This window comes from Aquila chrysaetos, chromosome 22, assembly GCF_900496995.4.
Source record: "Aquila chrysaetos chrysaetos chromosome 22, bAquChr1.4, whole genome shotgun sequence".
In the NCBI taxonomy this organism is placed as follows: domain Eukaryota; kingdom Metazoa; phylum Chordata; class Aves; order Accipitriformes; family Accipitridae; genus Aquila; species Aquila chrysaetos.
In genome coordinates, this window is record NC_044025.1 from 16,920,687 (window position 1) to 16,940,638 (window position 19,952).

At 40.6% G+C, this 19,952-nt stretch overlaps 3 protein-coding genes across 9 annotated transcripts in view; 2 read left to right on the forward strand and 1 right to left on the reverse strand.

The window, feature by feature from the left end:
* Nucleotides 1-9,241, forward strand: part of COL23A1 (collagen type XXIII alpha 1 chain) — a 203,122-nt gene extending 193,881 nt beyond the window's left edge. For both annotated transcript variants that reach the window (XM_041119310.1, XM_029997837.2), the window contains one exon: nucleotides 220-9,241. In XM_041119310.1, the coding sequence (XP_040975244.1) occupies nucleotides 220-222 (3 nt within the window). In that variant the 3' untranslated portion in view covers nucleotides 223-9,241. The remainder of the gene's footprint in view (nucleotides 1-219) is intronic.
* The window catches only part of HNRNPAB (heterogeneous nuclear ribonucleoprotein A/B), a 31,379-nt gene that overhangs the window by 1,823 nt on the left and 9,604 nt on the right, over nucleotides 1-19,952 (reverse strand). For 2 of the 5 annotated variants that reach the window (XM_029997847.2, XM_029997843.2), the window contains one exon: nucleotides 2,388-3,079. The exons of 2 other annotated variants lie outside the window; for them this stretch is intronic. The gene's annotated coding sequence lies outside the window, so the exon portion shown is untranslated. Of the gene's footprint in view, nucleotides 1-2,387; nucleotides 3,080-3,683; nucleotides 3,759-19,952 lie in introns of those variants that run through there. One more of the 5 variants, XR_005931118.1, reaches the window with a different exon arrangement.
* On the forward strand, nucleotides 10,622-19,758 carry PHYKPL (5-phosphohydroxy-L-lysine phospho-lyase). Of its 2 annotated transcripts, none has more exons than XM_029997842.2 (13): nucleotides 10,622-10,741; nucleotides 12,592-12,710; nucleotides 13,538-13,697; nucleotides 14,346-14,420; nucleotides 15,271-15,358; nucleotides 15,451-15,567; nucleotides 15,788-15,870; nucleotides 16,177-16,402; nucleotides 16,672-16,826; nucleotides 17,315-17,404; nucleotides 17,593-17,723; nucleotides 18,130-18,186; nucleotides 19,574-19,758. In XM_029997842.2, the coding sequence occupies exons 1-12, from the start codon at nucleotides 10,683-10,685 to the stop codon at nucleotides 18,156-18,158; spliced, it is 1,332 nt and encodes a 443-aa protein (XP_029853702.1). In that variant the 5' UTR covers nucleotides 10,622-10,682; the 3' UTR covers nucleotides 18,159-18,186; nucleotides 19,574-19,758. The 2 variants fall into 2 exon arrangements, with proteins under 2 accessions (XP_029853702.1, XP_040975248.1); XM_041119314.1 differs by lacking the exon at nucleotides 10,622-10,741 and adding an exon at nucleotides 10,818-10,982.

A 19,952-nucleotide genomic window follows, 5' to 3' on the forward strand; every position in this document is an offset into this window, starting at 1 on the left:
CAAGCATGTTACTAACTAGTTGCAAACCCTCGGTTAGAACGTGAGCACGCCCTTAGGATATAAAAGTTTTTAAATCTGTGGTTAAGTTGTTGGGATGTACTGTTAACATTAAAAGAAATCTGAAGGCCAATCCTTATAATGTTAACAATAAGATAAGTAAGTGTAATGAATGGAGCATTTCTCTTTGATTAAAATGTTTGTCTGTGTGTTCTTTTTCAGTGATCTCTAAGCATGAAGCACAATATGTAAATAATGTGATATATTTTGATCTTTTTAATTTTTGTATAAAAAAAGGAAAAAAAAAAACTTTCAACAGTAATATATTGACCTTTTTTTATACTGGATTCTGTCATTTATGGACTTTGAAAATACTGTAAAGCTCCCAAACCCGTAAGATACGCATGATAACATCAAGATTTGATAAAGGTACCAATGACAGTAGCTGGGAATGAACGGTATTCACTGCTAATGTTGCTGCACGAACTAACAGTACTGAGACAGCGTGTTGCCTAGTGTGCCTTATCACATGAAGGAGGGAGAAATCCCTGTCCTAACTTGGCTCTCAACTCTGTATTTGCCTTGCACATGCACATTAAAAGGGTGAAAAAAACTGGCTGAAAACAAAGAAGAAAAAAAGGATGCAGCCCTAGAAATGAAAGAAGCTGCTGTATACCATCTGGTCAAACAAGAGAAGGACTTGCCACTTGCAGAGGAAACAAAGCCAAGCTCCATTCATTGCTACCTGTTGTTGATATGATGGAAATAGCAATCCTTTGGCTAAACAGAACAACCTTGACTACCTGTGGTTATTTCCACTACTATCAAGAAAAGCTTTTTTTTCTCAAGAGGAAGCACCTCTGGGTCCTGTTCTGGGGTCTGTGGCTGAAGATGTGCAAGCGCTTTATTACTGTGGAATCCAAATTCCCCAAGAAACCTCCACTGCAGAATTTCAAAACACAAAAACTGAGTAATACTTTCAGTGTAGAGAGTTGCAGGACAGGGAGGGCTCTGCTGAAGTATTTTCTGAAACAACAGAGCACATAATGTTGCTGTTGGGCTTCCCAAAACTTAGGAGTTTGGAGTATTTAATTGTCTTGGTTTGTGGGGTTCATTTGCATTTGATTTTTCTTGGTTTACGTGGTTTTAATTGTAAACTCTGTAACTCTGCACACCCCTCTTGTCCTCTTCCTTCTCTCCCTTTTTTCGCTCTTTCTTTAAATTATCTCATCTCGGGCACATCCCATGCAGAGCAGGGTAATGAATAAAAGGAGGATTATGATTTTGGTATCTTCATATGGCATTAAATGAGATCAATTAAAAAATTGCCACCTATTATGCTGTTCACATTTTTAAAGATGTTGGAAAAAACAGAGACACTGCAGTAAAGAGCCATAAAAAAATGATTTCAGGGAGGAAGAAAATGGCTTACAGCCAAGTCTGTTCAGCTTACAATGAAGATCAAGAGGCAATTGGATTCCTTTACAGGGAGGAGATACTTTATATTAACAAGTTCTTAAACTGAGCAGAGAAAGATGTACAAATATCCGTCCAATGGGTAGAAGCTGAAGCTATGCAAAATCAAATAAAGCAAGCCATGGATTTTTAAAGGTGATACTGGTTAATCCTAACCAGACCAGTGATGTAATCCCCATCACTTTAATGCCTTTTTGATTTAACAGATCATTTCTGGAGGAAATACTTTAGCCCAATGCAAGTTGCTAGGCTCTTTGTAAGAGTCTTAGGTGAAATTAAGAGCCTGACCACGATATCAAACCAGATGATATCGGGGCCCTTTGTGGCCTTGATCCTGGAGAATACAGAAGGGAGTCATTTTTTGAGCACTGAGTAGATCCAAACCCTCTATTAGACCCTTGTTCCACTGCATGTCTTATGGCAGCTACTGCCAGAGAGGACTCGAGAGAGGGATGCGACCATCCAGGGGCAACCTGCCCCGTACAGGCTGACCTAGCACGAAGGTAGCTCTTGCTCCGATATTCTGAAGAACAGTAGGAACATGCTCAGTGCTCCACGCAGGCAGGGTGATGATTGACTGATGGCTGTGAGTTCTTATCTGTGACTGGGTCCTAGGTGTCCTTGAGCTGACCCTTTTAGTCAGCTGGGAGCATTTGTTATCTGCTGGCAAATGCTGCAACAGCCATCTAGCTTGGTAGACGTGGACACAAAAGACTTACGGCTGTAGGCAGTGAACTTTTGTTACCTGTCTTTGTTAGCTGCTTAGGGTCTACACCTACACATTGTTTGCTTTGTGGCTATACTTTGCATCTTTACCAGTTACTGACCGTTTTCTTGGTCACCACATAGATTAAATCCATGTAAATTCAGATCAACTAACAAATCAAGAAACAAGAATTATTTAACTCAAAACAGCAATGAAAATGCATTTTATTTACTTCCATTTCATGTTGTTAGCTATCACTTTTGGTGTAGGGGTTTTTAAAGGCATAAGGAGCAGTTGAACAAGCTCCCACTGGCTTCTAGTGCTTTTGAAAAACCCCTTTACTGTCCCAAATTAAAGCTAAAAATCTTCTTCTGTGGAAGGTTGAAGGCAAATCTCTCATTGATGTCACCGGGAAGAAGATCTGTATTTGTTCCCTTAATGTACAGTTGCTCTTCCCATCTCCCCCAGTCATCTCCAAACTAAAAGCAATTCACTACTCCAAACCACGCTGTGGGCTTCTACACTCAAATTCCTGCACGTGTCCTGTTCATGGAACCTCTATCGATATCAATGAGAGTTCAGTCCCCAGAATGACTGCAGAAAGCACAAGAATCTGGAAGTGTCCACAAACAATCTACAATGCAGATAGAAAAGTCTTGTTTTACATACGCTGGCAAAAACTAAACAGCTTTCTATCTAGCTCCTACTTGAAGAAGTTTGATATCACTGAAGCTACAAGACAAGCTAACCTCCAAAGCTTATGAAATTATATTAAAATTTATATTTTCTCTGAGGAAATACCCCGAAGTCCTATTATCTTCAGGTAAACAAGTCAGTATTCCGTCTTCAACTTGTGGAATATCCAGTGCTTGTAGGCATCAACTGTGACCACTGCCAGGCCTGCAAAACATTGATACAGAATACCAGAATAGTGCTTTACCTATTGCTCTAATCGCTCTGCATGGCAGCCGTCCCCCTCCCAACACAGAGCCTCTGCTGCCACAGAACCCAAGACATTTGTTTGTAACGGAGGAAGAGAGCCCATTTTGAATCGACTAAACCTCTAAACCGGGATTTTTCTTCCCCGTCCCCGAGGCACAGCCTGACCACTCACGGCGCTTCCATGCCACTCAAGGAGGAAGGCTAGAATTATCTTCCAAGCACAGGACTGCGGCTGGTATCCATACCCATCAGCGCTACCACCTCAGCTGCCAGACCTTTTAGTGATCACCTTTGAAAATTCCCAGGTAAATGCTCTCTCTGCATTGGTTTATTCTGCACCCCAAATACGGTGAGTCCAGCACGTACAAAGGAGATCCAGCTACGCACCTGCAGCAAGTCTGGTACGTTCAGGACGTCTGACTTACTGCACGTGTACGGATCTGCAGCCTGTGTGCAGCAGCTTCTCTGGACTTCTGCCGCTGTCATTCCCATTGGAAATGCCAGCAGGTACGGATCCTGCTGCATACAGCGCCTAGTGCCGCTTCAGCTACGAGGAACTAACCAGTAGATGTCCGAGGATCTGCTGGTGGTACGTCTACTCTACTAACTCCTCCTGTTGCCAAAGCTCAGCTGAGACCTGTGGAAAGCGGAGCTCCCCGGGCAAGGCTGCTGCGGGGGGCTGCGGCTGGGATCTGCGCTTGAAGTCCTTCCCGATCCTCAGCTGAGATCAGTGCATTTGGCCTTTGCATTCTGAACTCAGTGTTCCTTGTCGATCGTATCACGTGGATCGACAGACTGTATCAGAGGAACTGCTGATTTTTGTATCGATTGCTCAGAGTCTAAGAGGAAATCTGTTTAGACTTCCATGTGCTTTCCACACACACATATTTAGAAGAGTAGGTGGTTAAATGATAAATTGTTTCAGAGCAGTCATGATCTTATTGGGAAGAGTTAAAAAAAGATGTGCTTTGCTCAGCAAATTCGTGCCAGATCGGTTGAGTATTTTTTCCTTCCATATGAAAACGTTTATGTGGGTCTTTTTGAATACTTTGAATTTGCAAATAGCTCATGAAGATAAATTTTACTTTTAGGTAGTACTGGCAGTCTTGCTTAAAACTCAGTAATTATCTCAGCCTCTCACAAAGCATAGTGCATTTCTCCCCCAGGAAACCTCTCTCTCTTTTTTTTTTTTTTTTCCTCTGGTTTGAGAGAATGCAAGATTGTTTTACAGGAATTCAGAAATGCAGCTAAATGTTACCACTAGATGTCAGTAGCAATAAAGATGATTGACAGGGAGGCTGCTAATGCTTATAAAATGTAGGTCAGTCTGAGACTGAGCAATTGATTTATCTTGATCGCTAAAATATTACGTTAGCTTCATGGATTCATCAATAGACATTTTGGATAACACACTTAAGTTACTGATTGTGGGGGAATCTGAAGGCCAGCCAAATTTATGTTTTGTTTTCTAGTTTACAAAACAAAATTCCTTAGTCTAATTTAACTGACCATGAAAGCATGGTGATTTCCATTATGTTAAGATAACCACAGCTGCCTGCTGCCCAGGAGCAGAGGACAAGTAGCTTTCTTTAAGGCTTGTTCTATTTAAAATTGTAGCTAATGACTATCTTTCCAGTTACTACCAACGTCCTCTCTCTAACATACTGTAGCCTAATCAATTCTGGGAGCAAAGTTCCCGAACTGAGTCCTAAGGGCACAAGCACTCACTCGAAACCCCTCCGAAGTTTTTCAGCCACAAAGCTCTGCAGGCAGGGCTACCTTGCCACGAGACACGGCAAACGCGTTACGTGACCGACGCTGGAGCTGCTGCTCGCTGTGGCTGTGGCGGTTGCATCGGTCCTGGCCCCTGCTGCTCCACGAGTGGTGATGCTGCACCCCACCGTAAGCGCGGGGAGCGCTCCCTAAAGCTTCTGGTGGGAATGGATTTTTGGGGGAGGAGGGAACATGGCCAAATAACCCCCATGTCTGTAACGGCAGTTCAGTGCTGAAAGCCTGCTGGCGGCTCGAGAGGCCCCTTGCTAGAGTATGAACCTGATGATTTGGCCTGTGCTGATGGGGGCAGGTGAGATTAATTAGTTTTGCAGCTGAATTGTGGGCTTGGCCAGAGAGTTCAGGAATAATTTCTCTGAGTTATGAAACCAGTGGAGAGAAAACCCGGTCTGACTCCAAACTGAAACTGTTTCCAAGCCTTAATGCACTGGGATTTTAGGTTTTGGTTTTTTGGTTGGTTGTTTATTTGTTTTTGTTTTAAATCAAGACATTGCCACGTGCTTTGTTTTATTGTCATGGAGGGAGTCACCTTTCTTGTAAACACTGCTTCTAACACTTGCTGTATATATAATGGTGATGAATTTATTTCCATATGGATTTTTCTCCTGTGTATTTAAAAATAAGAATGTTTCTTCTAACGATGAAAGACTTTCTGATGTGTTTTCTTTTTAGGAAACCAATAGATGAAAATATTTAGGTGAGCTTTTGTCTTCTGTAATTTCATAAATTCAGCATTTGAAATCCTTAAGCAAACCAGCAAAACATGTGTGAGGTTTCAGCAGTTCAAGACATCCTATGCAATGATGAAAAGTAATCCATGGAGAATGACACAGGTCATTACCTGTGGTTTTAAGATTGTTATAGTAACCCACTACCCAGGAAGCATGTCTGTGATGACCAAGGCTTTCATGCTAGAAAGCCTGTGTTCTAGTTTGGCTGCTTTCTCCTCTTCCCCCTACATGCAAGCTCAGTGTCTCATTTCAGCTGCTGTAACTGAGCACAACCGTGTTGGCTGTAATAGTGCTGAACTAGATTACACCAGCAAAGGTTTCAGTCTGCAGTATTTACTATCTCACCAGCCCACAGCTCAGCTGTGATTTTTTTATACGTAGCACATGGTTTTGCAGTCAGCCAAATACAGTGGACTCTTGGGCCAGAATGAAAGAACTCATCCATTTGTAATGCATAGCTTAATTAAAATATTAAGATGCCAGAAATTTCCAGCTTTATCGTAATGGTAAATAACGATCCTTGGTCAATATAACTGTGCCTTATTAGCCTGTAAATTTAGTGTGTATTATAAAGGGAGCATTACAGGTTAGGTTTCCTGGTCATTGAATACTGATTTAATGCTGCCCTCTAGAGGAGATCTTTTTTTAATAGAGAGGAACCAATTTTATGGTAGGACAAATTTTATGTCGTGACACTGTCCCTTAATTGACAGCAGACATAGGGATGGGCGCACCCTTTGCATTGACTATATGGTTTGAATAGATATTTGTAAAACAGGAGCGCATAGATAGAAACTTTAATCTTTTTTTCCAAATCTGGTGCTTTTTTCTTGGGAAATACCATCATATTCCCGGGTCTTTTGTTTTTTTGGGGGTTTTTTGGGTTTTTTTTTTTTTTTTTAGTCCTATTGTTGCCCAGACAATTTAAAGCGTTATACAAATAAAATCTATTTGTAGTAGGTTACCCGTCAAGTTTCCATTTTTAAATTTCAGAGAATGGAAGTTTTGAATTATTTTCTTTACAGACAACAGATTTATATTTAAGATACACAAAAATATTGGTAACAACAAATAATAAAAATGTAAATGCCCCCAAACCACTTATCCTGGACAAATACTGCAGGTATCTGGCTGAATTCAGATCAGTGAGTTTTGTTCCAACTTGCACTAGCATAGCTAGGAGTGTCTTCAGTAGCCACCTGAGGGTGGAGTAAAACCTCAGTACTGCCTTATTTCATTTTAAGTTCCTAAGTTCCACCTGTTAAATATCTGCTGACATGCTTAGTAGCACTTCCAGCCTTCTAGTTGTTTAACCAGGAAGATTTTCACGTGGGAGGTGAAGTATTTGGATAGATTTCCAGAGGCCTAAGACACTTTAGCTTGCCAAAGCAATCACTGTGGCATATACTGACATTAGCAACCTTACAGGACAGCATTTATGTAAGAATATTTCTGGGACCCTTTTGCAATAGTGATTTTTTTTTTTGTTTGTTTGGGTTTTTTTTGTTTTTAAAGGAAAAAGAAGGGGATGGGGAGGAGGGGAAGAAAACACCTGGTCACTCTAGTTAGTCTAGTCTCACTGTCATTTACTGGAGTCACCTGCCTTTTAATTGTGTCCCTGGCACTGCAGTGAACCTGACCGTAATTAGTACAGTTTGAAATACTTCACAGCTCCACTTTGGGGAATCTATTGCAGACTGAAGCAAACCAGTGAGTAAAAAATCCATTTCCTAAACTTTGTTTTCCTTGGTTGATTATCATTTACGTTTGTAAGCTAAAAATTACTTCTAGTATTTTCACGTCCCCAGGTGAACTACTGCAACTTTTCCATATGCTTGTGTACCATCAGATGGCACAACAAAAGGGATGTCTAACTATTGTGTAATCTGCAGCTAAAGTAAGTGCCGAAAACCTGTCACTTAGAAATGAATGGAAGAAGGACCTAATAGATTGTATGACTCTATACTACTGTAGGGAGCCTGGGGGAAAACCACAGGAAAGCTGGGAAACATGAGTTTTCAATGCATAAGAAGTGGCATTATTGACAACAGAGTGGAATAAGAAATACATTATTAACATTTGCGGTTTTCCTATGTCTTAGGACAACAATCAACCCCTGTTCGCTAAGTTCTGGTAGAAGTTGCCTCATAGTTGCGCAGTTTCATGGAACAGTCAGCTCGCTTGTGTGTGTTTGTGGTTTCTTATATAATGTAGATATTAATGAACAGAACCTTAAAATGGAGATGTCCTAAGTATCTGTAAATGACACTAATACTACTTGCTGCTTTTTTATATGCTGTTAAACATTGTATTGTATGCTTAACTTTGAAAAGTGCATTTTACATGATGTTGTTAAGTATAGGTGGGTGCATATCAAACTTGCATTTCTGCAATTACATTAAAAAATTAGGACCTGGTTTTGCAAAGCAAAAGCACCCATGTTACCCACTGAATTTCCAAATTAAGCAGAAGAGGTAGTATATTGCTATCAGCTAGAATGAGAGTTGGAGTCCTGTTGTGTTTGCCGGTTAGTTTCACAGACGGAGTGCAGTTTTATAGAAAATTTCTTAACGTAGCAACTTTTTGCGCTACTATTTGGGGTTCTTTTTTCTGGTATCTTAAAAATTAATAAAAAATATTCAATGTGAAGAATGTTCAGCACAAAATACCAGTGTCAAAACTGAAAGCCACCTGCTCTGTTGCATTAAATTACTTCGGACAGAAATATTTTTAAACTGGCATGTACACTAGCATTTCTGAAACACCATAATTTGAGAAAATAACTACACCTGCTGGTATTTAAAATCTAAATGAAAATCGCACTTATTTGTATACAGTTTAGAAAAATACATGCAATGCGTGCTTTGTCTGTCCATATTTGTTTTGAAATTGTGCTGATAGGGCTTAATCCTCTACCATGTTATGCAAGTGTCCCTTATTTATGAGAGTGGTTGCATCACTCCGGTAAGGCTGTTCAGAGGAGAAAGGGCTATTCGCGTGTGTGTGCAGTTTGGACACCTTGCAAAAATCAGTTTTGTTTTGAATTTATTTACATGGTATTCTATACAACGCTGACTAAATCTCTGTAAAATGTATCACCTTTAAAAAGAAATATATATATATAGATATTAAAAATACAGAAAACGTACTTAACATCTCTATTTGCAAACTCTTTGTGGTCTTTAATCGTGTATGTGCCATGAAAAGTATTCTATTTACTCAGTTCTTTGGGGAACAATTACTTTAAAAATGAAGGCATTAATAACAGTATTTCTTAACCATTGTTTTAATGTGTTTAAATGGTATTAATTAGTACTGCATCATGTATTTCTAGTTTAAAGCTGTAATGGACAGTACGTTAGCTTGAGACCTCCAAAAATATTTTTTCTCGTGCTTTCTGTACTAAAAGCAAAGACTAGATTTTAAAAAATGGTCTCTCTGTACAGATTGCTTTTACAACTGTGTGAATATGTATAATGAACTCTGCATTTGTAACCAAGAATTAACTTTCCAAACTGTAAATGTTCAGGTTGTTATTATAAATAGCTACTAAATATCTTAACCAGACAAGAGTTCAAATAAAGATTAACAGCCATTATTAACTTTTCCTCCACTGTCTTTTGTTACTTAAAACCTGACTTCTGTGCAACAACTGAGTTTGACTTCCTAAGTTCAATCTAACTCTAAGTGCATAGCAATTTGGTTTTGGATTCTCCATGTTACACAAAATTTAAATTGCTTCTCTGTTTATCAAATAACTGCAACTAGAGATAATTATTGGTGGCTATAGCCAGTCGCCAACAAAGTCTGTGAAGTGTGTAGTTTTAAAAGGGTCTGCTCCATTTTCTAGAGTCTTCTTAACAGATGTTGTCAGTTTAAAACAAAAGACTGTGAAGATGTACTTGGAAGGAAGAAAAATCTACCATCTTTTAGAATGAAGCTTGGTAAGTGTATGAACTTATCAGTTACAGTATACAACACCCGCAGTGGCAGAGGACTCAACCCATCCCAGAACATCCTTTTTGGTTCTTTATCCTCCTATTTTCTTCTAAGTAATTCCAATCAAACAAACAGGAACGGAGGAATGACCGTTGTAATCTGATGACAGCATTTCCTCTTTTAATCCTAACTATTGCCTATGCTAGGATTGGCTCTTAACTAGTCGGTCAGGTCTACCTATCTGGCACTGACCAAACACAAGAGTACAACGATATAAATGGTTTGGTTTTGCTTTTGCTTAAATAACGAAGTATGTGTTGAACAATTCATACAGTTGTAACACCTAGGCTACCACCTCAAATTATTTTCAACTGTAAAAGAAACCTCCTTGATGTGCAAGTACTTCAAAAGAGAGAATGTTATGATATAGCTCTACTAATGACCTGAAGAGCCCTCAAAAACATGTTACTACCTCCGAGGCGCCTGATAACCGAGTGGGATCTGGGGCCGTATGCCGCCACCAGTGGTGCAGCCCCACGAGGTACAGCTTGCGCGTGAGCTGCCACCAGCCTTGCAGGACCCCGGTGGATGCAGCCTCTCCCCCATTCGTGCTACGCGACCTCGGAGCTGAAGTCACCACTCCGGATGCTGTAAGCGAAGAGTCCAGCCTCGCAGCCGGAGGAGCCTGAAAGCACGGTGGAGTTCCTGTTCTACTCCTTGTGAAACCAGCTTCCCTAGAGCTGCGTTTCGGATGTTATCTGGGAGAGGCTGGTCGGTCGGTGCAGGGTTACCGCTGGAGCAGACACGCGTGCGAGGCCCGTGTCCTTGCCCACCTTCTGCTATATGTGTCACGGCCCGGCCCTTCGTCCCGCAGCGGTAACCGGTACGGCTCTCGCACCGCTCCCCCCCCGCGCCCCGACCGAAGGCGGCACCGCCTCTCCCGGGGGCAGCGCTGCGCCGGCAGCTCGGCGCGGCCTGCAGGGGGCGCCGCAGGGCCGGGTGGGCGGGGCGGGGCGGGCCCCTCCCCTCCCCTCCCTTCCCTTCCCTTCCCCGGTCCGCCCCTCCCGGCCCCGGGTCCTTCCGAGGCGGCGAGAGCGGCCATGAGGCCGGCGCAGCGCTCCCGGCAGGAGACCCTGGCCCTGCGGCGGCAGCTCATCGGGTAAGTAAGTGCCATGGGGGGGGGGGGAAGTGCCGCCGCCCCTCGGGCCGGGAGAGCGCTACCGCCGGGCTGCCCCTCCCGCCGCGGGGCGCCTGACGTGGCTTGTAGGGCCCCGGGCTGGGAGCGGGCCCCGCTGCCCGTCGGCAGCGGCGGGTTCTGGCCGCTCCGAGCCCGGCCCTCGGACACCCGTCGCGGTTGTCGCCGGGGGTGAAGTCAAGCAGGTCCCTGCCTGGCCAGCATGGTAAGTCGAAACCAGCAACGTCGCCGGGAAAGTCGGCGCTGTTAGGGTACAAAGCCCGATTTTTACTGGTGTAATTAGCAGTAACTAGCATTTCTGAAGGAGGGGGGGTTTACGAAACTGAAGTATAAAAGCTGTATGATATCTGGCATGCCTGTTTAAACTTTAAACTGCTTAGAAAGCATTTCCCATCAGCTCAGCCGAGAGCACGAGGTGCAGCTGGGCTAACCCACCTGCAGAACTGCCGGAGGCTCGGCAGTGGCACTGCCAGGCGATGCTGGGCTAGGCAGAGGTTCTGGCAGACCTAGTAGTATAGCCTGTCTTTCAGAAAACTTCTTCTTACACCCAAAACGTGATAAAATTAACAACATATGTCTGCCTAGTTTGATAGAATTAAGCATGAGACTCGGTTCCAAATTTCCATTGCTTGTGTTGCTTCAACTGACCCCCAAAAAACTTAGTTCTGTAGACTGCTATCAGGAATGGTAGCCAAACTGTTACATTTAACTGTCAGAATGCTTTCATATTGTCCCTTATATATATATATATATATATAAAAAAACAAGGCTACTTTAATCTTTATACATTTTATGAATCCAGAAGTTGGGCTGAAAGTAAATGCTGGAATGTTAACTGTGCCAGTTACACAAATCTGAAGAATAGCACCCTATGTATTAATCTTTTTGTAACTAACTGATTTGCCCTGCCACTGGGAACAAAGACCCAGCCTCTGTACATGCTTTCTTAGCATCTGTTAAACAGTCAGGATAAGCTTAGAAAAAAAACTGACTGTTTTACCATTCTACTGCTAGCTCACACAGAAAGTATAGGATTTCTATAGGGGAGGGATAGTGAAGCAGTTTGTCATTTTATCGTTGTCTTTTGTTGCTCATTTGACAATGACTTTGTATTTACGATCAAACTGTTTTATTTTTGTATAAGCAGTCTTTTACTAAATGAAGCATAAAAGTTTGGCATTGCCCTTCAGAGTCAAATCTCTGCAACTCCTACTTAGGCAGACATGTGTTTCAATTTTACTTGTTTGGCAATTTATTTAAAAAATGAAACAAAACAAACATGCTTAAGTAGACCCAGCCTTATAAAATCACTCAAGGTTTCAAGGTTAGTGAAGCTTTTTACAGATGTAACCATCACCCACACCATACCATCTGGAAAATCAGGACCTTAGCGAGAATAGCAAGAATATAATGAAAACAATCACGAGGTAAGAGACACCAGAGAGGGTTTCAAGAACAGGAAGAGCAGGCAGCATAGACAATAAGGAACTGCAGTTAAGACTGGATGAAATTATAGTGGTAAGTCCTATCCATATGCAGTGGCTAGATTACCAGTGAAGGATTTTCAGTTCTGAAGCTTGTTTTTTCCCTGCAAGTCTTACAAAACTTGACTTGATTTAGAGCACAAGGCCTGTTCTCTTCCCCATCCCAAGCTTTGTTTTAGGGGCCAGAAGTAGGATGATGCCATGTGCCGGCAACTGGGGAAATGTCTTTCACTTGATTAACTCACTTAACTGAAAATATTACCAGCAGAATAAACTATGCAACTTTTAGAATTCACTAAGATATATTTCGCTTTCTGATGCTTGCCATAGCTCTTCTTGCAAGCTGTTTTTTTCTAATGATCCAGTGAAGATCGTAAAGGCAAAAGGCCAGTATATGTACGATGAGAATGGAAGACGATACCTTGACTGCATAAACAACGTTGCTCATGGTAAGTTATGTTATTTGATACCATGTTTTTCTAAGCAGAACAAGGAACAATCAGTACTTTTACCACTGTTGCATTGTGTCGAGGGAGGGATTGTTTAAGTGGAAAAGTGGAAGAAAACTTTCTCGAGCCTACAGTTTGCAAAATTATGGTTCATGTTTGAATTTCTGTGTGCGTGAATGTGCTTTCCAGACTCGCTCCCTGTTCTGTCTTCCTAGAAACATACTGGTCTAAAATGCAGGGGTTTTTTTTCCATGAAAGCTCAAGTAAAGCACCTAACTGTAAAACTAACAAATGGCTTAACGTTTTGTTGTGTTTGTAAAAGTTACTGCTAAGCATACAGTCACAGGCCCACCATTGAGTGTAGTGCCTTAATTGTCTATTATGAAGTAGCTGCTGCTTTCTTACAGTATTTGAAATCTAACTGGTCAGTGCTGTCACTAACACCCCAGCAGGGCTAGTAATTCTTTGATGGAAAAGCTTACCTGCACGTTCCCAAGCCCCTAAATTATGTAAATATCTAAATCCAAATATCAAATTAGATACTACTGGTTTTAAAGTATCAATTTCCAGTATTAACTACAAACCTTAAAGTACAGTAGCAGGCAACTTCAAACTTTTGGGGCTGGGGGAAGTTTTTAGAGAAAGCTTACAGGGTTTACTGACATGCATTGTCTTCCACTGACAATATCATTAATGCCCCACTGATTAAATACAATCATCAGTGATAATACCTCTGTACTATAAGAGAAATATAAAAGTTATTATGTGAATGAACACCATGGGTTATATGGAAGAACTCTCAAACCACTCTCCACACTCTCTTGCAGTTGGACATTGTCACCCTGATATAGTAAAAGCAGCCCATGAACAAAATCAATTATTAAATACAAATTCTCGTTACCTTCACGACAATTTGGTCGATTATGCAGAGAGACTTTCAAAAACACTACCTGAGAAGTTATGCATCTTTTATTTTTTGAATTCTGGGTAAGTAAGTCGGGTATATTAGAATTGATGCTGTGCTTTCACTAGGTATGTACAGACGAGTACAATACTTTATCAGCAGCCAATTGCATGATCTGGCGTGGATCACTAAATACTGACAAAAAACATGGTTTGGGGTTTTTGAAGAAACTGTGGTCCTTTTTAGAACTTCAGTGACTCTGAAGTTCACATTTAGCAAGCTCTCAATCACGAAACTAAAGCAGTGCTTTATTTAAGAAGGGTTTTATTCTATTTATAGGGCCCTGGACCACAAAACATTAACGTAAATATTTACTGTATCAAGTTTCTGGTCTGACTTCTGAACTGGGAATTACTTCTATTATCAAGATTAAATGTAACAATGTATATTGGGGGGGGGGGGGGGCATATTCCCAAGCAAACTACAGCTAAAAAAAAAAAAAAAAAAAAAGCACTGTTTCCAAAGTAGTTTCTGTACTCTAGCTTTTTAAGATGGATTCTGTTCTGGTGAACAGTCCTACCCTAACAAGTGTTGATTACTAAGGGATCTGTGAGTAACATGCATTGAGTTATGTCTCTTTCTCACAGACACGAACGGCATTGCAAGGGAGGTTAGAATTTCAAAACTCAAGACAACCACAATGAAACACTTATCAAATTTTTCAATTGTAGATCTGAAGCGAACGATCTTGCCCTAAGATTGGCACGACAGTATACAAAACATGAGGATGTTATAGTTTTAGACCAGTAAGTACATTGGCAATTTTATCTACTGCGGGGTACAAAGCTCAGTTTTGGTCTGTGGTCAGAGCATTTCTGAAAACCTGTTGTAGTAGAACGACTGTAACCAGGAAGTTGAGGGAAGTAATTTTTCCCTCTGTTCAGTATTTTGAGAGCAGCCCAGAGAACTGTGTCCAGGTTGGGCTCTCAGTACATGACAGACTTTGACATACTTACTGGAAGGAGGCCATCAGTGGCCTGCCACAATGGCTAGGGAGCCACAGGCTTGATAGGTTAAGAAAATTGGATTTGTTCAGCTGTAAGAGACTGCTAGAGGGAGATCTTACTGTAACTACAACTGTCCAATGGGAAGGAGCAGAAAAGATGGAACCAGGCCTGAAGATGTATGGTGACAGGAAGAAAGGCAACAGACATAAGCTGAAACCTGAGGAATTCTGATGAGACATAGGGAAAAACTCTTCTACCATGAAGGTGGTCAATATTAGAAGAGGATGCCCAGAGAGACTGGAAACTCCATTGTTGGAGGATATTCAGAAGTAGGCCAGACATGCCTCTTCCAGTTGTTCTGCAATCTTGTAATACTGCTCATGACTTACACTGCTGTGATTCTAGTCACTGCTCCAGGCAAACCAGTGACTGAGTACTGTCCCTCTGCATCCCTTATATTCAGATATGGAAAAAAATCCAAATAGTACTAAGCTCATTGATAGAAACTGCAGAGCTGTTCTCAGCTTAAGTGACTGTATTCCCACTAGGTGAGAGAGGCTAGCTACTCTTTAGCTATCAGTAATGCTAATCCTAAAGAACTCTTGATACTGAGGAAATTACTGTTTAGTTCTGCTAATTGTTTTTTAAGTGCTTACCATGGACATCTGACATCCTTGATTGACATAAGCCCATATAAATTCAGAAATCTAGAAGGACAAAAGGAATGGGTCCACGTGGTATGTACTTCAGCCTATAACTATCAACTACTTGTCAATTTAACAGTCTTATTTATGATACACTGAATATAAGAAACTGTTCCTTTGCATAGGCTCCTGTTCCAGACACATACAGAGGACTTTATAGGGAAGACCATGAAGATTCAGTAACAGCCTATGCTAATGAAGTGAAAAATATTATTGAGCAAGCACATAAGAGAGGCAGAAAGGTAAAAAGTTATTTATTTCCTTTGTCTTGCCTTAGAAATAAGCATAGCTGACTGTCAATGCCATTCAGGATTACTGAGCTAAGTGGTATGGACTTGTCAAAAAGAAAAGATCACATAGCAATGCAAGAACCATCTAATGACAAAGAACTTGCTAATTGTTAACACAATTTCCACAACTTTCTGTATTGTGTTCAAAGACTACATGCTACATATGTTTCAGATTGCTGCATTTTTTGTTGAATCTCTGCCAAGCGTGGGTGGTCAAATCATTCCACCAGCAGGCTATTTTCAGAAGGTTGCAGAGTAAGTGGTCACTCATTATCTTAACTTTTTTAATTTAATGTACTTGCTAAATACAGATGATAGAGAATTTCTCTGCCTGCTGTAGCATACAGCTTGATAGGCAGGACACGGCCTGCGCCTTCATGTTAGAATGTAAACTTAGTATGGCAAAGACCTGCTTTTAAACACGATACAGAGTAAATATAGGCCTGTACAATTTTGTTTCCTGGAAATTTGCAAAGTAATGCTTTCTGCATGCTCTTAAACATTATGTAAATATTATGTTCCATTTCCTTTTAAGAGACAATAAAATCTGTTATGTTACAGGCATGTGCGCAAGGCAGGAGGTGTATTTATTGCTGATGAAATTCAAGTTGGCTTTGGCAGGGTTGGCAAGCACTTTTGGGCATTCCAGCTTCAGGGAGAAGATTTTATACCTGATATTGTCACTATGGGGAAACCAATAGGAAATGGGCACCCTATTGCCTGTGTAGCAACAACAAAAGAAATTGCAGAAGCATTTGCATCCACAGGAGTAGAGTATTTTAATACAGTAAGTAAAAAGTTTCCCAAACTCTCCTTCTCTACAGGAGTCTTAAGTATTAAAATTAGATAATCATGCAGCATTTTTATTAATCTTTATCATTCCCACTGTTACTGTTTATAGTATTTATATCTTTCTAGTACATAACTTTATGTTTACTGGCTCCATCTGATAAAAATGGCAGTATGCTCATTTTATCACTGAGGCTGTACTTTCAGTCACATGATTGCATCTTTCTTCCCTTTCCATGGCTATGTGTGTTCCTTTCCTGAACTCAGTTTGGAGGAAACCCTGTCTCATGTGCGATTGGATTAGCTGTGTTGGATGTGATTGAGAAAGAACACCTTCAGGCTCATGCCACAGAAGTAGGCAACTTCTTGATGAAGCTCCTGAAGGAGCAGAAAATCAAGCATCCCATCATTGGTGATGTCAGGTATTAGTGCCTTATTTACATTTTTAGCTGCTTGTTGTTTGGTTCAGTCAGTCAAACAACTCAGTCCAACCGATGTGGTTTTAAGAAATTCATTAAATCTGTGTTTTCAGCAAAAAAATCAACAGCCTGCTGTACATTAGATCAAAACAAACTTGAGCTTATTTGCCACTCTAGGCCAGTACTGCTTTATTGATTTATTAGTTACTAAAGGAATTCACTTTCCTGTTTGAACTGTTACTTCAAGTGCACGAAGAACAGCATTAATGAGCTGGATGGAAAATATGCTTAACATCACATCCTGCACTGCCATAGTTTATACTGTATTACTACGTTTCTTCAGAACAGCAATACCTTTTCTACCACTAGCCAAACATCAAGTAATTCTCATGCAGTAAAGGTTTGGTCTCACAAAAACCTTTCTCAATGTTTTTAGTTCACTTGCAGTTCCTTCCTCTGACACAGACTGACTATTTTTATTTCTTTTAAAGGGGTTCTGGCTTATTCATTGGAGTGGATTTAATCAAGGATCAAGCACAAAGGACCCCAGCCACAGAAGAAGCAGAGCATCTAATAACAAGGTACGAGCAAGCACACAATTACAAAGTAACCTTGCCACTCAATAGTCGTTAACATATAGCTAACTGGCAGAAAAAGAAACCAGTCTGTGTACAAAGGCATTGTCTGCACAGCCTGCATGCTGATGCTTGTAAGTTTTTCTGAAATACATGCAAAGGTAAACATAATTCTTTGTTATTGCTCTTTCCAGACTTAAGGAAGAATATATTCTACTGAGTACAGATGGGCCAGGAAGAAATGTGCTTAAATTCAAGCCCCCAATGTGCTTCAACATGGAGGATGCAAAATTTGTTGTGGACACAATTGACAAGCTACTAACAGGTAATACAGGTCAAAACTGCCTTACAGAGGGTTGCTGTCAATTCTGAGCCTGCTTTTCAGAAGTGCTAAAACAGAGCCAAGATGGCAGATGCTCAGCACACAGGAAATGCAAGCTTAGCCTTCACTTCTAAATTATTGTTTTAAAGTTCTCTAACAGAACTATTTACTCCACAGATGCATATGCCTTTCAAAATAGCTTTGCTGTGGCAGAGGTTGAAGTGTTTACCTATCTGAACAAGGGCAACTGGTAAAAGCTGTCCAAATTTCATTCTTGAAAGCCATAATCTGTGTGCATTTGCCACTTAGCTTTTTATACAATTTCTGCATGCTCAGTGTTAACCAAGTTTGAGACAAGTTTTTGCACTAAGTCGTCAGTTTGCTAAATTGTTGCTTATTCTCTCTCCAGACATGGAAAAGGAATGTCTGAACCAATAGAAAACATCCACTTGTTCTATCTGAGCAGGTATTTATCTATATTTACCCTTTACTATTTAAAAGCCGTGGTCCCTAAACATAACTTCACAAGCATCTTGTCAATGGTCTGAGGACCAAGCTTCCTCAGAGATGCTTTTACTTGAAGTTAGTTTGCAGGAATTTCTGGCAATCTAGAAGCATGACGGACCAGACTTGTGTACATCTGCCATTCACAGCTACCTTCTATCAGAGTCTGACACTTTTAGTAACACTATATGTATTCATTTGTTTGTAAGCTAGGTCCAACATGTCCCAGAAATGCCTACCAGTAACTAGAGCATGCTATGCTTGTCTGGGAAGCTTTAAGAGTGACTGGGTGTAACTCTGAGTATGCAAATGACATGCACATCAAGATAAAAAACCATAGCTGTTATGCTAGCTGCTCAGTGCCTTAAGTCTCTAGACAGAAGCTGTTCCAGCTGCCTAACCACTTCTCAGCAAGTCTCCCCTTAACTGCCCTTAAAGGCAGGAGCACCATACATTCTGCATGCCACAATTTGGGAACCTCCACTTAGGCTAACAGCTTTATGACGAGCTATAAACAGTACTTTTACTTAACGACTGACTTTGAATTAGTATTGCCTTCTGTTCTCTTGAGCACTTTTGACTACTTTGTAGGATCATTTCAGGTTCATGGCTGTTATCTCACACTTGAGCATCAGTTTACCCCTATACTCAGGCATTTGTGGGCATCAGTCAGACTGAGTCCTGTTAAGTCTCCCAAGCCTTTTCAATCTTACTATCTGTTGAGGCCCCCTCTATAGCTTGCTTACAGAGAGCTGCAACTCACTGCCACATGCTCACAAGCACAGCGCACACTTACAGTTAACACCTCACTAACAGCACCCTTTGGTACACTTAGTACTTCTTCAGCCTACTCTAAAAGACAACCAAGTGTTTTTTAACCAAGTGCCCAGTTAAACTCTAGGTACCTATACAGGAATGTACCTAATGTAATCACTGTAATCAATGTAATCACTGGTGGCCTCAACCACCACACTAGATTCAGTGCTAAGGCCCTGAGAAACATGCTTTTAGTTCAGTGCAATATTAGTATAGCAGGCACAAGAAAAATGTGTTAATATTTTATTTAGCAAGTTAATGGAAAGACATACAGCTGTTTGTACTACTTACTTCTTGAGAACAGAAAGGTTACTCAACAGTGCCAGTTTAACTTAGAGGCCTAATGACTTAATGTGCTTGTCTGCAGTCTAAACTAAGCAAGAAAAATACCTTTTATTTTCTACAGGAAACCAAGAATGCAAAAAGCCTCTTACTAAGTACAGTACTAGTATGACACTTACATATAATGTAAGCGAAAATTCCTTTTAATGATGCTTTTACAAAAAAACCATAACATTATTTTCTTTCCATAGGTTTCAAACAATGTTCAAGATCTACTACTAAGAAACATTATTCTACTGTAATAATGCACATTTAATCATCATCCTAGCATGTCTCAGACCAGATAAGTTACCTTTGATTTTGTTATTTTCGGTTATCTTGTTATTAGTAAAAGCTTTAGGAGAAATAAATTTTACAAGAGCTTGTTTCAACTCTGGCAGAAGTGTGGAATTGGCTTTTATTTAAAACAGCATATATAAAACTTATTATAAAGGAATATATTTCTAGTAGCTACTATAAACTACATTTTCTAAACTCATGCTCTTTCAGGTTATAACTTTTGCAAATTAAGATGAGCCAATGGGTTCTGTTATTATTTTTTTTTAAATCTGCCTCTACTGATGCAAATGC